The sequence below is a fragment of the Bos javanicus genome, chromosome 1, assembly GCF_032452875.1.
Source record: "Bos javanicus breed banteng chromosome 1, ARS-OSU_banteng_1.0, whole genome shotgun sequence".
Lineage (NCBI taxonomy): Eukaryota > Metazoa > Chordata > Mammalia > Artiodactyla > Bovidae > Bos > Bos javanicus.
The window spans coordinates 156,567,652-156,587,659 of record NC_083868.1 but is presented as its reverse complement, the minus strand read 5'-3'; the positions used below and the strand labels follow the sequence as shown (position 1 = coordinate 156,587,659).

The window sequence follows — 20,008 nt, the reverse complement described above, 5'->3', positions numbered from 1 at the left end:
CCTGCTTTTGTAGTAGATATTGTGTCCCTGCCATTAGCAACTTCATAAGCCTGTGTGGGGATCCCTAATAAGATATCTTAGCATTTATTCCATGGTAATGCATACTTTAAATTAAAAATAAATTATTTGTACATAATTATAGAAATTCAATGAATAAAATAAATTTGCAGTATATAATGAAATGGATATCTTACAAAAAGTTTGCTAGGTTTAAGTGAATCCTGGCATTTAAATTCAATAAACCTCTGTTGCCTTATATCTAAATTAGGGTGCTGCTGCTGCTGCTAAGTCACTTCAGTCGTGTCCGACTCTGTGCGACCCCATAGATGGCAGCCACCAGGCTCCCCCATCCCTGGGATTCTCCAGGCAAGAAAACTGGAGTGAGTTGCCATTTCCCTCTCCAATGCAGGAAAGTGAAAAGTGAAAGTGAAGTCACTCAGTCGTGTCTGACTGTAGCGACCCCACGGACTGCAGCCTACCAGGCTCCTCCATCCATGGGATTTTCCAGGCAAGAGTACTGGAGTGGGGTGCCATTGCCTTCTCTGAAATTAGGGTGCTAATAATCTGTATTTCATAGTGTTACAAGAATTAAATGAACAAAGTATTCAATATTGTGAGCTCTTAGGATTAGTTCTCAAAATTATGCCAGCAATTAGTTAACCAGGAAATATTGAAATGAAGGCATCACTTCTCTTAGCCTAGGGTAATTGTCACAATAATACAGCTATTTCCCACAGACATAAATTTGCGAAGCTTTATTTAATAAATTCAAGTTACCTACATGTTATTTGCCATTCAAAACCAATGGCTTCCTAAGTTCCGCTAACTTACCTAAATGCTTTAACGCCATTTACAAGTGAGTACTGGTTTTGCACCTGGGTCATTTGCTCAATAAACATTTACCAAGTGACAAAGTGGCATTATCTGAGTATTTCCCATATCTTTTGGCTTTGTGACTGGCTTAGCTTCTACTTACAGGGAATAACAGGGAACAATAATACCCTTAGCAGTTTCTAATTCAGGACTGCTTACGCTAGAGTCTGTGAATCAATAGGAAATAAGCATCATTATCTAACATAGTCTTCCAATGTCAAATTAGTAGGTTAAGCCTTGAGCATTTCCAAAAAATTTCCATTAGGAGTAGGAAAAACATGGGCAGATATTAAATAAGTATAGACTGTGTTTGTTTGCAAAATGCTTGTCATTCTGCTGGGCTGAAAGATGGGCCCTCAAAGAGAGCGGCAATTATGTAAGCCATAATACCGGTTATAACATCGCCACCACGGGAGCTGGCACATCACAGCTCTCCAGAAAATGAGAATTCCTGTTTCCGGCTCCCTAGGCTGTTTCTGCTCCACGTTGGCCCAAAGCCTGTTCCAAGGGCTGCAGTCCCAGCCTGCTACTTCAGCTGCTCTGCCTTTCCAAGAAATCCCCTGATCCTTGGCCCCGCGTCTCACTGCTTCTGAACTTCCTAACTGATTTGGTACTCAGCATATCCTGCCTGGCATTGTTTAAACTCTTCCCACACATTTCAGCTGATCCTTTTCAAACTGATCCTAAACTCCTGAGGGAAAGTTTGCCTTCATGCCGCCCTGGTTTCACGGTAGGTTGGAGGACTTGTGGTGTAAGTCTCAGTGTTCATCTCACATCCATGCAAGGAAGTTGGAAGAAACCATGCTCTATAATGAGGTTCAGCCTCGTATCAGAGGACATGATAATCCCAATCAATATACACATGCTACTGTATATAAAGTAGATGATCAACAAGGACACACTTTATCGCACAGGGAGCTCTCTCCATATTCTGTAGTAACCTATACGGGAGGAGAATCTGAAAAGAATACGTAGACGCACAACTGAGTCACTGGCTACACACCTGAAACTCACTCAGCCCTGGAAGTGCATTACTCGTGTGAGTTCTAAGTTACTTCAGGGTGTAGGACTCTTTGCGACCCTATGGACTGTCGCCCAACAGGACTCCTCTGTCCGTGGGATTCTCCAGGCGAGAATACTGGAGTGGGTACCTATGCCCACCCCACTCGAGTACTCTTGCCTGGAGAATCCCATGGACGGAGGAGCCTGGTAGGCTGCAGTCCATGGCGTCGAGAAGAGTCGGGCACGACTGAGCAACTTCCCTTTCACTTTTCACTTTCATGGGTTGGAGAAGGAAATGGCAACCCACTCCAGTGTTCTTGCCTGGAGAATCCCAGGGTCAGAGGAGCCTAGTGGGCTGTTGTCTATGGGGTCACACAGAGTCGGACACGACTGAAGCGACTTAGCAGCAGCAGCAGCAGCAGCAGCAGCTGTGTCCTTCGCCAGGGTATCTTCCCAACCCAGGGATTGAACCCACACCTCTTATGTCTCCTGCATTGGCAGGCAGGTTCTTTGTGCTGTGCTGTACACCTGAACCTAATACAAAATTGTAAATCAACTATACTTCAATTAAATACATATATATGTACACATTTAAAAAATGAACCATCAGGTAAACGGTTATTTCACCTGTCAGAGCATGGAACTCTTGAATCACAGACGTTCACTGCTAGTCTACATGTACACTAAAACATAGGTCAGTAATTTCATTAGTGCCGTTAGAATCTTCCAGTGGAAACCAACCTACACGTGCTGTGCAGGAAAGGGAAAGGGAACAGCAGCCGTGTGGCAGCTCTTGTTCCTTCTGGCCTAAAGGAAGAATGTTCCTTACCGCCAATCAGCATGGTGCAGATGGAGAAGATCTTTTCTGCATCTGTGTTAGCAGAGACGTTCCCAAAGCCAACACTGGTGAGGCTGCTGAGCGTGAAGTACAGAGCGGCGATATAGGCACTTCGGATCGACGGCCCGCCCAGGGTATTGTTCCCGTAGTAGGGCGATTCCAGTCTCTTCCCCAACTCGTGGAGCCAGCCTGCAAAGGAAGAAAAAATGAGCATTTAAGCCCCCCAAATAAAGTCCCGGTATTAGCATAATGATGAATGAACATTTAAGGATGCACCGAGTCGCGTGGGAGAAAGAATGTTAAAAGGAAGTTAAAGGCAGGGAATTAGACCCCACGGCTCTAGAGCAAAAGCGCCACCCTCACACATCCGCGTCTATCACACAGCAGGGAATATGCCTTCAAGAGTGGAGTGGCGGTCAGAGCTGAAAAGCTACCCTAATGCAAGAACTACCTTCAGTGACAGAGCAGATATTTCTAAGCTCAGTAATAATGTTGTATATTTCATTAGCCGTTAAGCTGGTTTGTCAATTGGAACTTGAAGAAATAAAGAAGCTGAGTAGGTGTTTTTCAACCCTGCATGATAGTAAATAGCAACCAACACAAAAATCTAGACTTCGGACAGGCAAGATGTGATTTGTTTCGATCATGTACTGACTTTCCCTACTTTATTCCCTTGACATGTTGCATGCTAAATCTCTTCATCCTGTCTGACTATTTGTGACCCCATGGACTGCAGCCCGCCAGACTCCTCTGTCTATGGGGATTCTCCAGGCAAAATACTGGAGTGGGCTGACATTTCCTATAAGTCTTAGTCCATGCTTTTCTTAAGAAGCCTCCTTGGCAACCTCATTCTGCTGTCTGGGGATGATGGGAGAAAACTGTACAACCAAGAGATCCCTGTAACAGAACTGGAAGTTGCCACACAACTGGTCCACAATACTGGGGCGTATATGTATCAAAACTCATCTAATTGCTTCAAATAAGTGCATTTTATTGTATGTCAATTATACTATCATCAAGCTATAATAAAGCTATGTTAATAAAGAAGGGAAATAGCAAGTACAATATTAACAATAGTACATTAGAAACACAACCCAGAGACCACGTTAAAATAAAGTCCTTTATTAGAAATAGCTGCCCTTTAAAATCTTATGTTTAAAAATTCTATGTGCGCGTGTGTGTGTGTGTGCTACAAAGCTCTATGACAATTCCCCTCAACCCATAACACCCCTAAGGCTTTTGTTAAGGGATGTTATTCACTGACCACTATTTCCTTATTAACACTTCATTTAATGGGTTCCCAAGAGGAGATGGAGAGTCACTACATTATTAAGTAGTAATAATGCTGTCATTACCAACTAAGGTTATAGTGTGGACCTGCGCTAGGTAATTAGAATGCAAACTTGAAAACAACAGGGCTCCTTGAGGTCAAGGAGAAATGCTCCGTGGCAAGCACTCTGTTTTATTTATCCTGTCTCTAGAGGCATCCTTATCAACCATCGGCTTGGCTCAGAAATATCTAGAGGCTTGTCAAATAGAGACAAGCAGGCCCTGTCCCTGGATTTTCTGGTGCAGTGCATGGAGGCTGTGGAGAAGGGCTGAGGATTTGCCTTTGCACTGGGTTCCCACATGATGCTGATGCTGCAGATCTAGGGAACCATGCTTTGCAAAGTCATCCTCAATGCTGGCTGCAGCTGGGAAAACTTAAAACAAAAACACATTCCCAAGGGTCATCTCCGTATATGGAATCAAAACTTTTGGTTCTGAGATCAGGTACTGGTATTTTTAAAAGTTCCCCAGTAGAATCTGACATGAAGATAGAATTTAGAACTACTATTCCAGAACTGAGCAAAGCCTCTAGCAATAGTAGAGTTTAATAAGTGTTATTTTTAAAAGTGAATGAATTAATGAACATATAAATGATTCTGTGGGCCTTGCTTGTGGCTCGGCCAGTCGAGTCTGCCTGCAATGCAGGAAACCCGGGTTTGACTTCTGGGTCGGTAAGATCTCCTGGAGAAGGAAACGGCAACCCACTCCAATAGTCTTGCCTAGAGAATTCCATGGACAGAGGAGCCTAGCGGGCTGCAGTCCATGGGGTCACAGAGGGTCGGACACGAATGAGTGACTAATACACACATAAGACACACACATACATGATTCCTGCCCTCTGATGGCATGAGATTATACAACATTGATGCAATATAGCATTTGTAAACTTGTCCTAGATTTATAACAAAGTGTAATGAAGGGTTTTTTTTTTTTTTTTAATGATAGAGAGTAATAAAAGGAAAAGTTACATATTATGAAAGCTGATACCATTCATAAGCTATGATCATTTTATCCCATCTGGAAAAGAGGAATTAACTTGACATCTAAACAGATTTACATCTGGACTCTTCCATTATAGGCTGTGGGAATGGCTAACTCCTTTCTGCTTCACGTTTCTCGTTTGCAATTTGTACAGTTGCAGTGGGATTAAATGAGATGCGACATGAAGAAATGCCAACCCCTTCAGTGGCAGAGGTTTAGTGTATCATATCTTGTTTCTCTCTCTTTCTCATGTTACTTAAATTGGAACAGAAAGTAAAGGAAATATGAGATCAGGAGTGAATTCTGAAGGAAAAGGAAGGTGGCAACTAAGTATTCAGAGAATCCACGTGTGGCATCTGATAGAACCGAGCATCTGTTAACTAACAGAAATGAGGGGAGAAAATCTAGGTGACAGCAAGTCTTAAAACTGTGGGACTTACACACCCATTTGTGAATCTGAAAAAGACAGACTCCTGTTCCCAGGACAAAGCACCTGTGGACTCACAAAAACAACTTCACGTACATTTTCAGGCGGTTCAGAGCCTCTTTGTACAGGCCTGGTCCAAGGGCCCAGATTAAAAATTCTGCTCCAGAAATTTCAAGTGGGGCTTCCCTGTGGCTCAGAGAATAAAGAATCCGCCTACAATTCGGGAGACCTGAGTTTTATCCCTGGGTTGGGAAGATCCCCTGGAGGGAATGGCAACCCACTCCAGTATTCTTATCCTTCAATTAAAAAATAAATAAGTGAAAAAAAAAAAAAAGAATTTCAAATGAAGGAAAGTAGGAAGTGGTAAAGCATGATTTGGTAAAATCTGGTTTAATCTTGTATAGAAAAAGACTTAGATATAAAGACAACTTATCCAAGATTAATTAAAGAGATATTACATGTACATTTATATGCGCTGCAGGGGGAGAGTCAAGACAAGTAAGATCAGGAAGCAGAGGTGACATTTGGATATATATTGTGTTCAGGGTGGAGATTTCCACAGAGCAGGGCTCTTATAGGCCTTTGACCCAAGCGCTGTCAAGTACAGGATTCCCTAGTAGCTCAGCTGGTAAAGAATCCACCTGAAATGCAGGAGACCCCGGTTTGACTCCTGGGTCGGGAAGATCCACTGAAGGGATGGGCTACCCACTCCAGTATTCTTGGGCTTCCCTGGTGGCTCAGCTGGTAAAGAATCAGCCCGAAATGTGGGAGACCTAGGTTTGATCCCTGGGTTGGGAAGACCCCCTTGAGAAGGGAACGGCTGGGGATTCTGGCCTGGAGAATCCCATGGAGTATACCATCCATGGGGTCTGCCAAGTGCAGCCAACCACAGACTCTGAGTGGCTGGTGGCTTAGCTACTTCTCATGTGCCTTTCAAACAATGCTCTGAAAGGGACGTCATGCTCCTGCTCATAAAAGTGATTAGAGGGGACAGTCAACAAAGCGATTGTCCCTTTGTTTCATGTTGGTCGTTACCACTAATATTGGGAAGTCTGAGCAGCTAAAAAAAATGTCATCTTTCCTAGAAAGTAAATATTGCATGATTACTTTTTGTTTTAATTGATGAGCAGAAGAATGAAACACCACCACCACCACCGTCTACTCATCTTGAATTAACGTGTTCATTTGCTCATAGAACCCCAAGTCTTCTCATTAACAATAAAGCTGACCAAACCAGCCAACACATGTGATTTAATTCCTTAATTGGAACAAAACCAAAACATTTAAGAATTCTCCCAACCAAATCAGTTTTCATAGAATATCATTTCCTTAATAAAACAGGATAACATTTTGTGATAGGCCATACAGATGATATTAGATTATATGCTCACTCTATCCCTGTTCATTTACATATGTGTGAAACCATCTCAGAAGCAATTCAGGGAGCAAAACACAGACAAACAACAGACCTCCTTTTGTTGATAACTCTTTTCTGTCTGGCCAACTGTTCTATTTTCAGAGGCATCTTGTTTTTTCTTTAAGAAGGATTGCTACTAAATTGTGTTACAGCTGATGAAACAAACAGAAGCAATAATAGTGATGAAAAAACCTGGTAACACAGGGAAAGGAGGTAACACCCACAAATCCGGGGATGGGCTCTGTGGGCTAAATAAAACTTTTTCGCAGAACAGCTTGTCCAAAATGAGAGCACATGTCCCACTGTAACAAGACCACATGTCATTGTACTGTACAGAAGAGGCAGCTCCACCAATTTGGAAGCCAATCTTTTTTTAATCTGGAGAAATTCATCTCTAAACGAAGGGATGTCCTAGAACAGTCTGTCTGCTTCTGCTCAATTTTTTTCCCCTAAAGAACATTTTGAAGGAAAAAGCATACACAAAATATAATCTAAATATACTAAATACACTGCCATCTTATAAAAACAAAAGATATCATAAAATAATTCTGTCATTACCAAAACAGTTTAGATGAATAAAATAGATTTATGACATAAATATCAATTTCAAAGACAGAATGCCTCTTAATGAGCATGCTCAGAAGAGCCTATAATTAAGCATGATAATTCAATCCATGTATTTTTCATTGCATACTTACCATGGGCCCAGTATTTTGCTTAATTATATACTTTTAACTCTAAAAGGCAGTTTCTTATTATTTTACTATAGGTTTCCTACAATCATATACTTAGTTTTATCATGCATATACACTCATTCACAGTTTGTACAGGTATGACCTACTTTATAGAATAGATGTGTTCCTGAAAAGCTTAGTTTATATTTGCATTTGGTAAATTAACAGATAGTTTAGCTTTAATGAAAGGAATGGAAGCATGTTATTTAAGCAAAGCCTATGAAAGGGTGGGGCCAAGATGGAAAAGTAGGAAGAGTAAGGTCACTTGCTTACATGGGCACAAAAAAATTATAAATACTTACAGAGAAACTTTGGTGAGGAAGACCAGAAGACAGCAGAAAAAGAGGCTCCACAACCAAAACTATGAGGAAGGAGCCCTGAGATGGGCAGGAGGGCTGGGAATGGGGTACAGTCAAGACCCACACCCACAGGTGGGGATGGGCAGGAGGGCTGGGAATGGGGTACAGTCAAGACCCACACCCACAGTTGGGGGCAATGACAGGAGGGCTGGGAATGGGGTACAGTCAAGACCCACACCCACAGGTGGGGGCAATGATAGGAGGGCTGGGAATGGGGTACAGTCAAGACCCACACCCACAGATGGGGGCAATGACAGGAGGGCTGGGAGTGGGGTACAGTCAAGACCCACACCCACAGGTGGGGGCAATGACAGGAGGGCTGGGAATGGGGTACAGTCAAGACCTACACCCACAGATGGGGGCAATGACAGGAGGGCTGGGAGTGGGGTACAGTCAAGACCCACACCCACAGGTGGGGGCAATGACAGGAGGGCTGGGAATGGGGTACAGTCAAGACCTACACCCACAGGTGGGGGCAATGACAGGAGGGCTGGGAATGGGGTACAGTCAAGACCCACACCCACAGGTGGGGGCAATGACAGGAGGGCTGGGAATGGGGTACAGTCAAGACCTACACCCACAGATGGGGGCAATGACAGGAGGGCTGGGAATGGGGTACAGTCAAGACCCACACCCACAGGTGGGGGCAATGATAGGAGGGCTGGGAATGGGGTACAGTCAAGACCTACACCCACAGGTGGGGGCAATGACAGGAGGGCTGGGAATGGGGTACAGTCAAGGCCCACACCCACAGGTGGGGGCAATGACAGGAGGGCTGGGAATGGGGTACAGTCAAGACCCACACCCACAGTTGGGGGCAATGACAGGAGGGCTGGGAATGGGGTACAGTCAAGACCTACACCCACAGGTGGGGGTAATGACAACTTCAGCGGTTCCACTCACGAAGTGACGGGGCAGATCCCCACTCCAGGCCCCAGTCCAGGGTCCTGCAGTGGGATGCTAAGCACCCAAAACATTTGGCTTTGGAAACCAACAGGGCTTACTTTCAGGACAGCCAGCGGGCTATGGGAAAGAGAGACTCCACTCTTAAAGGACACACAAAATCTCACACTCTGCAGAACCCATGGCAGAAGCAGGAAATTGAGAGGAGCCCAGATCAGACCGATTGCTTGATTTTGGAGGTCTCCCAGAGAGGCAAGGGCTAACCGGAGCTCATCCTGGAGACATAGGCACAGGCAGCAGCCTTTCCGGGGAAGCTGTCCTACCACAGGGACACTGGTGCAGGCAAGTGCTAGCTTGGAGTCCTGTCTCCAGCTGGTTAACGTTGGGACCCAGCCCAACCACCAGCCTGTCAGCTCCAGGACTGGACACCTCAGGCAGGGCAACTAGCCTGGTGGGAAAACAGTTCCACCCACCAGCAGGTTGACTGTCTCAAGACATCCTGAGTTCACAGCTGCTCTGGGACCTGGTCGTACCCACCAGTAGCTAGCAGCCTCCACAGAAAGCAATTAGCCAGGCTGAGGGCCAGCCATGCCCAGCAGACTACCCACAGTACTGCCTTCCAGAAGAGAAGGACTCACACAGCCCACACAGGGGCACCCCAAGAGCATATATTGCTGGTGGCCAGGGGGGAAAATGCTGCTGGGATGCAGAGGGCATTTCCCACCAAAGGCCACCTCTCCAAGGCCAGGAAAAGTAATCACCCTACAAAATATATAGAAGTAAAAACAGCAAAGTAGGCAAAATAAGGAAAAAGAGGAATATGCCCAAAGGAAAGAACAAAATAAAACACCAGAAGAATTTAGTGGAGATAAGCAACTTACCTCATGAGGAGTTCAAGGAAGTAATTGTAAAGAACTCAGGAGAATGATACATGAACAGAGTAAGAAGTTAGAAGTCTATAACAAAGAATTAAAAATACGTAGAGGAACCACACAGGTGAAGAATATCATAATTGGAATAAAAAACACACTAGAAGGAATTAATAGTAGATTAAATGATACAGAGGAATGGATCAGCAAGCTGGAAGACAGAGTAATGGAAATCACTGAATCAGAACAGAAAAAAAGAAAAAGAGAATGAAAAGAAATGAGGACACTTTAAAACATCTGGGACGATACCAAGCACACTAACAGTTGCATTATAAGGGTCACAGAAGGAGATGAGAAAGATAAAAAGGCAGGAAGCATACTTGAAGTTGTAGTAGCTGAAAACTCCCCTAACGGGATGAAAACAGAAATTCAGTTCCAGAAGAAGAGAGGGTCCTAAATGAGACCAATCCAAAGAAGACCACGCCAAGATACACTGCAATTGCAAAAGTAAGAGAAGGTTAAAAGCAGCAAATAGAAAAGCAACATCTACACACAAGGGAACTGCTATAAGGCAATTAGCAAAATTTTTGGCCAAAACTGCAGGTTAGAAAGGTGTGGGGTGAAAGATTTAAAGCGATGAAAGGGAAAAATCTACAACCAAAAATACTCTACCAAGGAACGCTTGCATTCAGATGTAATAGAGAAATAAGAGTTTTACAAACAAAAGCTAAAAAAGTTCAGCATTACTAAACCCACTTTACAGGAAACGTTAAAGGGACTTCTCTAAGCTAAAAAGAGAAGGTCACAACTAGAAGTATGACTATTATGTGAAAAAATCTTATTAGTAAAGGCAAATATAAAGACAAAAAATCAACCATGAAGTTGCTTCAGTCGTGTCCGACTCTGTGCGACCCCATAGATGGCAGCCCATCAGGCTCCCCTGTCCCTGGGATTCTCCAGGAAAGAACACTGGAGTGGGTTGCCATTTCCTTCTCCAATGCATGAAAGTGAAAAGTCAAAGTGAAGTCGCTCAGTCGTGTCCGACTCTTAGCGACCTCATGGACTGCAGCCCACCAGGCTCCTCTGTCCATGGGATTTGCCAGGCAAGAATACTGGAGTGGGGTGCCATTGCCTTCTCCCCATGAAGTTACTAGGAAGTTTAAAAAACTAAGGTACTAAAATCATCTATAACCAAAATAAATGGCAAAGGATCAACAAAGCAAAAAGATACAAAATAAGATATCAAAAACTATAAATGTGGAGGTAGGGAGTAAAAATGCAGGATTGTTAAAATGCTTTTAGACTTGAGAGTATTATTAAAATAATCATATGTATATACAGATTGCTATGTATAAACCTCATGTAGGGAGCTCCTTGGTGGTCCAGGGGTCAAGAATCTGCCTTTCAATATAGGGGACATGGGTTTGACCCCTGGTTGAGGAAATAAGATCCCACATGCCACAGGGCAACTGAGCTTTGATGCCACAACCACTGAGCCCTTGCACCTCAACTGCAGAGCCTGCATGCTGTAACTGCAGAGCTCATGTGCTCTACAGCCCAAGTGCCATGACTGGGAAGAAGCCTGCACGCCACAACAGAGACCTGATGAAACCAAAAATAAAGAAATATTTTTTAAAAAACCTTACATAACCACAAATCAAAAACAAACTATAACAGATATATTCACAGAAAAGAGAAAGTAATTCAAACATAATGCAAAATACAGTCATCAGATCACAAGGAAAGAGAGAAAAAGAAGAAAGGAACAAAAAAGAGCTAAAAACAATCCTAAACAATCAACAAAAGGACATAAGAAGATAAATATCAATAATTACTGTAAATGCAAGTGGACTGTAGTTTCCAATCAAAAGACAGACTAACAAATGGAAGCAGAAACAAGACCCATGTGCCTGCTGAGTCTGCAAGAAACTCGTTTCAGATCTAAAGATGCAAAGTGAGAGTGAGAGGGTGGAAAAGGCATTCTGCACAAATGGAAATGAAGAGAAACCCAGAGTAGCAGTATTTATATCAGACACAGTAGACTTTAAAACATATATATATGTGTATACATATACATCCAACATAGGAGCACCTAAATACATAAAGTAAATAATAACAGACATAAAAAGAGAAATTGAAAGTATTAATAATACACTAATAATAAGAGATTTTAAAGGCTCATGAGGTGGCTCAGTAGTAAAGAATTTGCCTGCCAATGCTGGATGCAGGAGACTTGGGTTCACTCCCTGGGTTTGCACGATCCTCTGGAGTAGGAAATGTCAACCCACTCCAGTATTCTTGCCTGGAAAATCCCACGGACAGAGGAGCCTGGTGGAATACAGTTCACGGGGTTGCAGAGTCAGACAAGACTGAGCAACTGAGCACACACACACGGGACTTTAACACCCAGCTTACATCAAAGGACAGACCACCCAGAAAGAAAATCGAATGAAAACATTGCCCTCAAATGACGTATTAGGCCAGATGCAGTTAATATGTATATACAAGACATCACATCCTAAAGTAGCAGAATACACATTCTTTTCAAGTACACATGGACCATTCTCCAGGATAGATTACATGCTAGGTCACAAAACATGTCTTGGTAAATTTAAGAAAACTAAAATCATATCAAGCATCTTCTCTGGCCAAAATGTTATGAGATTAAAAATCAACTATAAGAAAAAAATGCAAAAGACATAAACACATGGATGCTAAACATGTTATTATGAAATCAGCAGATCACTGCAGATCAGAAAGAAATTTAAAAATCACCTGGAGACAAGTGAAAATAAAGACAGAAAGATCCAAAATTTGTGGGATGCAGCAAAAGTAGTTCTGAGAGGAAGATAATAGTGATATAAGCTTACCTTAGAGAGAAGAAAAACTCAGATAAACACTAGCCTTACAACTAAAGGAACTAGAAAAAAAAACAAAACAAACAAACAAACTAACAAAGTTAGTAGAAGGAAAGAAATCATAAATTTTAGAGCAGAAATAAATGAAATAGAGAAATAGTAGAAAAGATCAATAGAAATAAGAGCTGGTCTTTGAAAAGACAGATAAAACTGACAAACATTTAGCCAGACTTATCAAGAAAAAAAGAAAGAGGGCCAAATAAATAAAATTAGAGGTGTAAAAGGAGAAATTACGACTGCCATCACAGCAATATAAAAGATCATAACAGATTACTACTAACAATATCAATAAAATGGACAACAGAGGAGAAATGGACACATTCCTAGAAATGTACAATCTCCTAAGACTGAATCAGGAAGAAATCTTAAAAATACAAACAAACCACCAGTTATGAAATTGAATCCGTAATTAAAAAACTCTCAACAAATATTCTAGAACCAGGTATCTTTAGAAGTGAATTCTACCAAACATTTAGAGAAAAGTTTACAACCATCCTTCTCAAACTATTCAAAAACTTTAGAGAAAGAAACACTTCTGAATTCATTCTATAAGGCTAGCATTACCCTGATGAAAAAAAATTCAGACAAGGATATCACAAAAAATAAAATGAAAAGCAAATATCACTGATGAACATAAATGCAAAATTCCTCAACATAATACAAGCAAACAGAATTCACCAATGCATTGTAGAATCATACACCATGATCAATTTTAATTTATCCCAGATGTGCAAGGATGGTTCAACAACTGCAAATTAACCACTGTGATACATCAAAAAACTGAAGAAAGAAAATCATATGGTCATCTCAGCAGATGCAGAAAAAGCTTTTAACAGAATTCAACATCCATCTATGATAAAAACTGTCAACAAAATGGGTATAGAGGGAAAGTAGCTCTACATAATTAAGGCCATATATGACAAGCCTACAGCTAACATATTCAATGGTGAAAAGCTGAAATCATTTTTTCTATGATCAATATCAGGACAAGATGCCCATTCCTGCCACTTTCATTTAACACACTATTGGAAGTCTTAGTTTCAGCAATCAAACAAGAAAAAGAAATAAAAGAAATTCAAATTAAAAAGGAAGTAAAGCTCAGTTTTCAGACAACATAATATAGTATAAAGAGATTCCTAAACACACCATCAAAAAGCTATTAGAATAAATGGATTCAGTAAAGCTGAAAGATATAAAATTAATATGCAGATATCTGTTGAATTTTTATTTTTTATTAATATAAATTTATTTATTTTAATTGTAGGCTAATTACTTTACAATATTGTATTGGTTTTGCCATACATCAACATGAATTCGCCACGGGTGTACATGTGTTCCCCATCCTGCACCCCCTCCCACCTCCCTCCCCGTACCATCCATCTGTGTCATCCCAGTGCACCAGCCCCAAGCATCCTGTATCCTGATAAATAAAATTGCATTTTTAAATACTAATGACAAGCTATGAGGAAGAGAAACGAATAAAACAGTCCCATTTACAACTTCATCTGAAAGAATAAAATCCCTAGGCATAAATCTAACTAAGGAGGTAAAATACCTGTGTTTAGAGAACTATAAAACCCTGAATAACGAAATTAAAGATGATGGAAACAGATGGAAAGATTACCATGTTCATGGATTAGAAGAATGACACTATTACTTAAGACGATCTACTCGCTGAGTGCAGCTCCTATCAAAATACTTCTAAAATTTATATGGATACACAGAAGACCCAAAATAGTCACAACAACTTTGAAAAACGAATAAAGCTGGAGACATTATGCTTCCTGACTTCAAATTATGTCAAAGCTATAGCAATCAAAACAGTGTGGTAGTACTACACAAATAGACAGATCAACAGAGCTGAATAAACAGCCCGGAGAGCAAGCCACGCATATGTGGACATTTTATCTATTCTAAAGGGGGCAAAATAGAACGGGGCAGAGAAAGCCTCTTCAATTAAATGGTGTTGGAAAAACTATATGGCTACGTTAGAAATAATCAAACTGCATTACTCTCTTACGTCATGCAGAAAAATAAATTCAAAATGGATTAAATGTAAGACCTGAACCATAAATCCAGAAGAAAACAAAGGCTGTAAGCTCTTTGATATTGGTCTTAGTAATATATTACTATATCTCCTCAGGTAAGGGGAACAAAAGCAAAAAAACAAATAGGTACATGAAATGAAAAATCTTTGCACAATGTAGAAAGTGATCAACCAAAGAGAAGGCCATCTACTGATGGGAGAAGACACCTGCAAATGATAAATTCAGTAAGGGTTAGTGTTCAAAATAAACAAAGAACTCACCCAACTCAACATGGAAGAAGACAATCAGAGGATATGACTAGCCAATTTTCCAAAGAAGACAGACAGATGGCCAACACGCTCACAACAGATGCTGAACATCACTAATCATCAGGAAAGTGCAAATCGAAACCACAGTGCGACACCACGTCACACCCGTCATGACGGCCATCACCAAAGAGAAAAGAAGCAAGAAGTGTGGGCAAGGGTGTGGATAGAGGAGAACGCTTTCGCACCGTTGGTGGGAATGTAAACTGGTGTAGCCTGTATGGAAAACAGTATGAGGTTTCCTCAAAAAATTAAAAACAGAACTACTGGGCGTCCCATAAATTCCACTCCTGGGTGTTCATCCAAAGAAAACAAAGACACTAAAACTATATACACCTCTTCGTTTATCGCAGCGTTACTTACATAGCTAAAACACGGAAGCAAACGAAGTTCCCATTAATAGGTGAGGGGATAAAGAATATGAGATATATATATTCAGTTCAGTTTAGTTGCTCAGTTGCATCCAACTCTTTGTGGCTCCATGAACTGCAGCACACCAGGCCTCCCTGTCCATCACCAACTCCCGGAGTTCACCCAAACTCATGTGCATCGAGTCGGTGATGCCATCCAGCCATCTCATCCTCTGTCGTCCCCTTTTCCTCTTGCCCCCAATCCCTCCCAGCATCAGAGTCTTTTCCAATGAGTCAACTCTTTGCATCAGGTGGCCAAAGTATTGGAGTTTCAGCTTCAGCATCAGTCCTTCCAATGAACACCCAGGACTGATCTCCTTTAGGATGGACTGGTTGCATCTCCTTGCAGTCCAAGGGACTCTCAAGAGTCTTCTCCAACACCACAGTTCAAAAGCATCAATTCTTTGGTGCTCAGCTTTCTTGACAGTCCAACTTTCACATCCATACATGACCACTAGAATAACCATAGCCTTGACTAGATGGACCTTTGTTGGCAAAGTAATGTCTCAGCTTTTGAATATGCTGTCTAGGTTGGTCATAACTTTCCTTCCAAGGAGTAAGTGTCTTTTAATTTCATGGCTGTAATCACCATCTGCAGTAATTTTGGAGCCCAAAAAGATAAAGTCTGACACTGTTTCCACTGTTTCCCCATCTATTTCCCATAAAGTGATGGGACCAGATGCCTTGATCTTCGTTTTCTGAACGTTGAGCTTTAAGCCAACTTTTTCACTCTCCTCTTTCACTTTCATCAAGAGGCTTTTTAGCTCCTCTTCACTTTCTGCCATAAGGGTGGTGTCATCTGCATATCTGAGGTTATTGATATTTCTCCTGGCAATCTTAATTCCAGCTTGTGCTTCTTCCAGCCCAGCTTTTCTCATATTACTCAGCAATAAAAGTGAAATCTTGCCATACATGACAACATGGATGGATTTAGAGCGCATTATGCTAGATGAAATAAGTCAGAGAAAGACAAATACCATGTGTTTTCACTTATGTCTAGAATCTAAAAATCAAAACAAATGAACAAACATAACAAAACAGAAACAGAGCAATATATGGAGAGAACAGATAGTTGCCAGAGGGAAGAGGGATGGATGGAAGGAAGAAATGTGTGAGGGAGATTAAGAGGTGCAGATCTCTCATTGCAAAATAACTGAGCCACAGGTATAAACTACCCAGTGTGGGGAACACAGTAACTGTGCAGTGCCTTTGTATGATGACGTATCTTAACTAGACCTACGGGAGAGGTAATTCTTGTATAGAAATATTGAATAACAATGTTGTATAACAAGAGCTCACAGAGTGTATAAATAAATTTAACCTCAAAAACAAAGAGTTCAGTGGCTAGTGGTGGTGGGGCGAAATTGGATAAAGGCAGTCAAAAGGTGCAAACTTCCAGTTATAAGATATATAAGATAATGCATAATCCTAAAGATGCAATGTACAGCATGATAAGTGTAATTGACACTGCTGTGTGTTATACATGAAACTTGTTATGATAATAAATTCTAGTGTTCTCATCACAAGGAAATTTTTTTCTACTTTAATCTCATGTCCATTTGAGATGATGAATGCTCATGCACGAAAGTTACGGTGATAATCATTTCATGATGTAAGTCAAATCAGTATGCTATATACCCTAAACGTATGCAGTGCTATATGTCAATTACATCTCAATAAAACTGAAGGAAAAAAGAAAAGCCTATGGTGAATCTCTTTGGCGTTAGAAAACACTTCAGTAATATGAAAAACCATCCAGTAACACATGAGCTTGTGAAATCAGATTTATATGTGTGCATGTGTGTGTGCTAAATGGCTTCAGTCGTGTCTCACTCTGTGAGACCCCATGGGCTGTGGCCCACCAGGCTCCTCCATCCATGGGATTCTCCAGGCAAGAGTATTGGAGTGGGTTGCCATTTCCTTCTCCATGGGATCTTCTTAACCAAGGGTTTGAACCTGCATTTCTTCAGTTCAGTTCAGTTCAGTCGCTCAGTCGTGTCCGACTCTTTGTGACCCCATGAATCGCAGCACGCCAGGCCTCCCTGTCCATCACCAACTCCCGGAGTTCACTCAGACTCACGTCCATCGAGTCAGTGATGCCATCCAGCCATCTCATCCTCTGTTGCCCCCTTCTCCTCCTGCCCCCAATCCCTCCCAGCATCAGAGTCTTTTCCAATGAGTCAACTCTTCGCATGAGGTGGCCAAAGTACTGGAGTTTCAGCTTTAGCATCATTCCTTCCAAAGAACACCCAGGGCTGATCTCTTTCAGAATGGACTGGTTGGATCTCCTTTCAGTCCAAGGGACTCTCAAGGGTCTTCTCCAATACCACAGTTCAAAAGCATCAATTCTTCGGTGCTCAGCTTTCTTCACAGTCCAACTCTCACATCCATACATGACCACAGGAAAAACCATAGCCTTGACTAGACAGACCTTTTTTGGCAAAGTAATGTCTCTGCTTTTCAATATGCTGTCTAGCTTGTAGGGCTCCTGCATTTGTAGGCAGATTCTTTACTGCTAGCACCACATGGGAAACCCCATTTACATGCATAGAGAAAGGAAAGGATTAGCACATGCATCATGACATCTATAATTCAAGATATTAATAATATTTTACTTAATTTGTTACAAATGAACCATATGGCAATGGAGTTCAGCTAGAAACAGGAATAGAGCTCATGTTAGGGGGTTCCTGTTACTAAGTTGACAAATGGTTAATACTTTATTGATGGTTTCCATCTCATTTGTATGCACCAACCCTATAAAATAGGCACAATTATCCATAGTTTGATTCATTATTTCATTATTCATTACAACAATGTAGAAACCGCTATACTCATGTTTAAAGATGAGAAAACTAAGGCTCAGAGAGATGAAATAACTTGTTCAAGATGGCAGAGTCAGGGTTTAAATCCAGGGGTGCTTTTGGAGCCTGATTCTAAGTCTGTTATCCCACAGCGCTTCCCACGCTATACGTACACACCCAAGGGCACTGGTGTGACTTGCCTGAATGCCTTGACGTGCAAGTTGCCATTTTACAAGTTGCCATGTTATATGTACATGGTGGAGAAGGAAACTGTCTTAAAATTCTCCAGAAGCACAGAAACCTTTAATTACGAATTGGGAGATTGGAATGGCATATATACACTCCTGATACTGTGTATAAAATAGATATTAATGAGTGTACATGCTTGCCAAGCCGCTTCAGTCATGTCCGACTCTTTGCCACCCCATGGACTGTAGCCCACCAGGCTCCCCTGTCGGGATTCTCCAGGCAAGAACACTGGAGTGGGTTTGCCGTGCTCTCCCCGAGATCCTCCCCACCCAGGGATCGAACCCGCGCCTCACGTCTCCTGCGTTGGCAGGTGGTTCTTTACCACTAGTGCCGCCTGGGAAGCCCCAATAACGAGAGCCTCGCGTACAGCACAGGGCACCCCGGTCGGTTCTCCGCGGCGACCTAAACGGCGAGGAAATCCAGAGCAGAGGGAGATGTGTGTACGCAGAGCTGTTCACTTTGCTGTGCTGCGGAAACTAACACAACATTGTAAAGCAACTGCGCCCCGGTAAAATTAACCAAAAATAAAAACGAGGAACTTATTTAAGTGTTGGGTCCAGTACCGTAAATGCTGCACTCTGGGAGCTGACGAGGAAGGGACCCAGAGCAAGGCCGGAGCCGATGGGGAGTGCGTCATCCGGGAAGCTACCGCGACGAGCAACTTAACCCCGTCGGAAACCGCGGCCGTGCAGAGCACACAGCCTTCTCAGAGCAGGGACATTAGCCCCATCTCGCAGCGGCGTTGAGGGAGACTGCTCCTCGGAGCACGCCCTCCTCACGTGCCGTGCCCACTAGCAGAGCAGTCTTCCACACTTGGGACAGTGCCCCAGGCAAATCGATCAGACCCCAAAGATGAGACTGAGGCAGATTTAGGGGCCGCGGTGCAGTACAGCAGCTTTGGAAACCACAGCTAACATTTATTCAAGGCCAAGCATTTCACTAGGCTTTTTCATATAACATCACCTTCAGCCAACACTCACAACACACCTGACTTTTTCCTTTTCTTTTTTTAATTTTATTAAATTTATGTAGTTCCAACAGATAATTTGAACAATTTTCTCTCTTTTTTTAGGAATTGTTAATACTGAGAAACAAATCTATCACTCTCTAACTTAAACATCCATGATCTTCCTGCTATGTGACTTTGCATATCAAGAAGTAATTATTTAGAAGTATCATTTAGCTGTCTTATTGAAACCATTATGAAATAAGTTTGCATTTCCAGTGCCCATTTCTGCTTAGAGTGGGGAAATGTGTCTCAAAATAAATAAAAAATAAACTCAGAGAAAACAGGTTTATCCAAATGTAATTCACAGTGTAGACATGGGATAACGTCGTATTTAATAGAACCTGAGTATTGCTTGAGGCTTCGCAGGGGGCACTGGTGGTAAAGAGCCCACCTGCCAATGCAGGACACATAAGAGGCAGGAGTTTGATCCCTGGGGCTGGAGGGTTCCTGGAGGAGGAAATGGCAACCCATACCAGTATTCTTCCCTAGAGAATCCCATGGAAAGAGGAGTCTAGTGGGCTACAGTCTATGGG

The 20,008-nt window shown here is 42.1% G+C and overlaps 1 protein-coding gene across 1 annotated transcript in view; it reads right to left on the bottom strand.

The window, feature by feature from the left end:
- Positions 1-20,008, bottom strand: part of KCNH8 (potassium voltage-gated channel subfamily H member 8) — a 492,242-nt gene that overhangs the window by 111,142 nt on the left and 361,092 nt on the right. Inside the window, exon 8 of the mRNA XM_061425381.1 lies at positions 2,705-2,902. Coding sequence (XP_061281365.1) covers positions 2,705-2,902 — 198 coding nt within the window. The remainder of the gene's footprint in view (positions 1-2,704; positions 2,903-20,008) is intronic.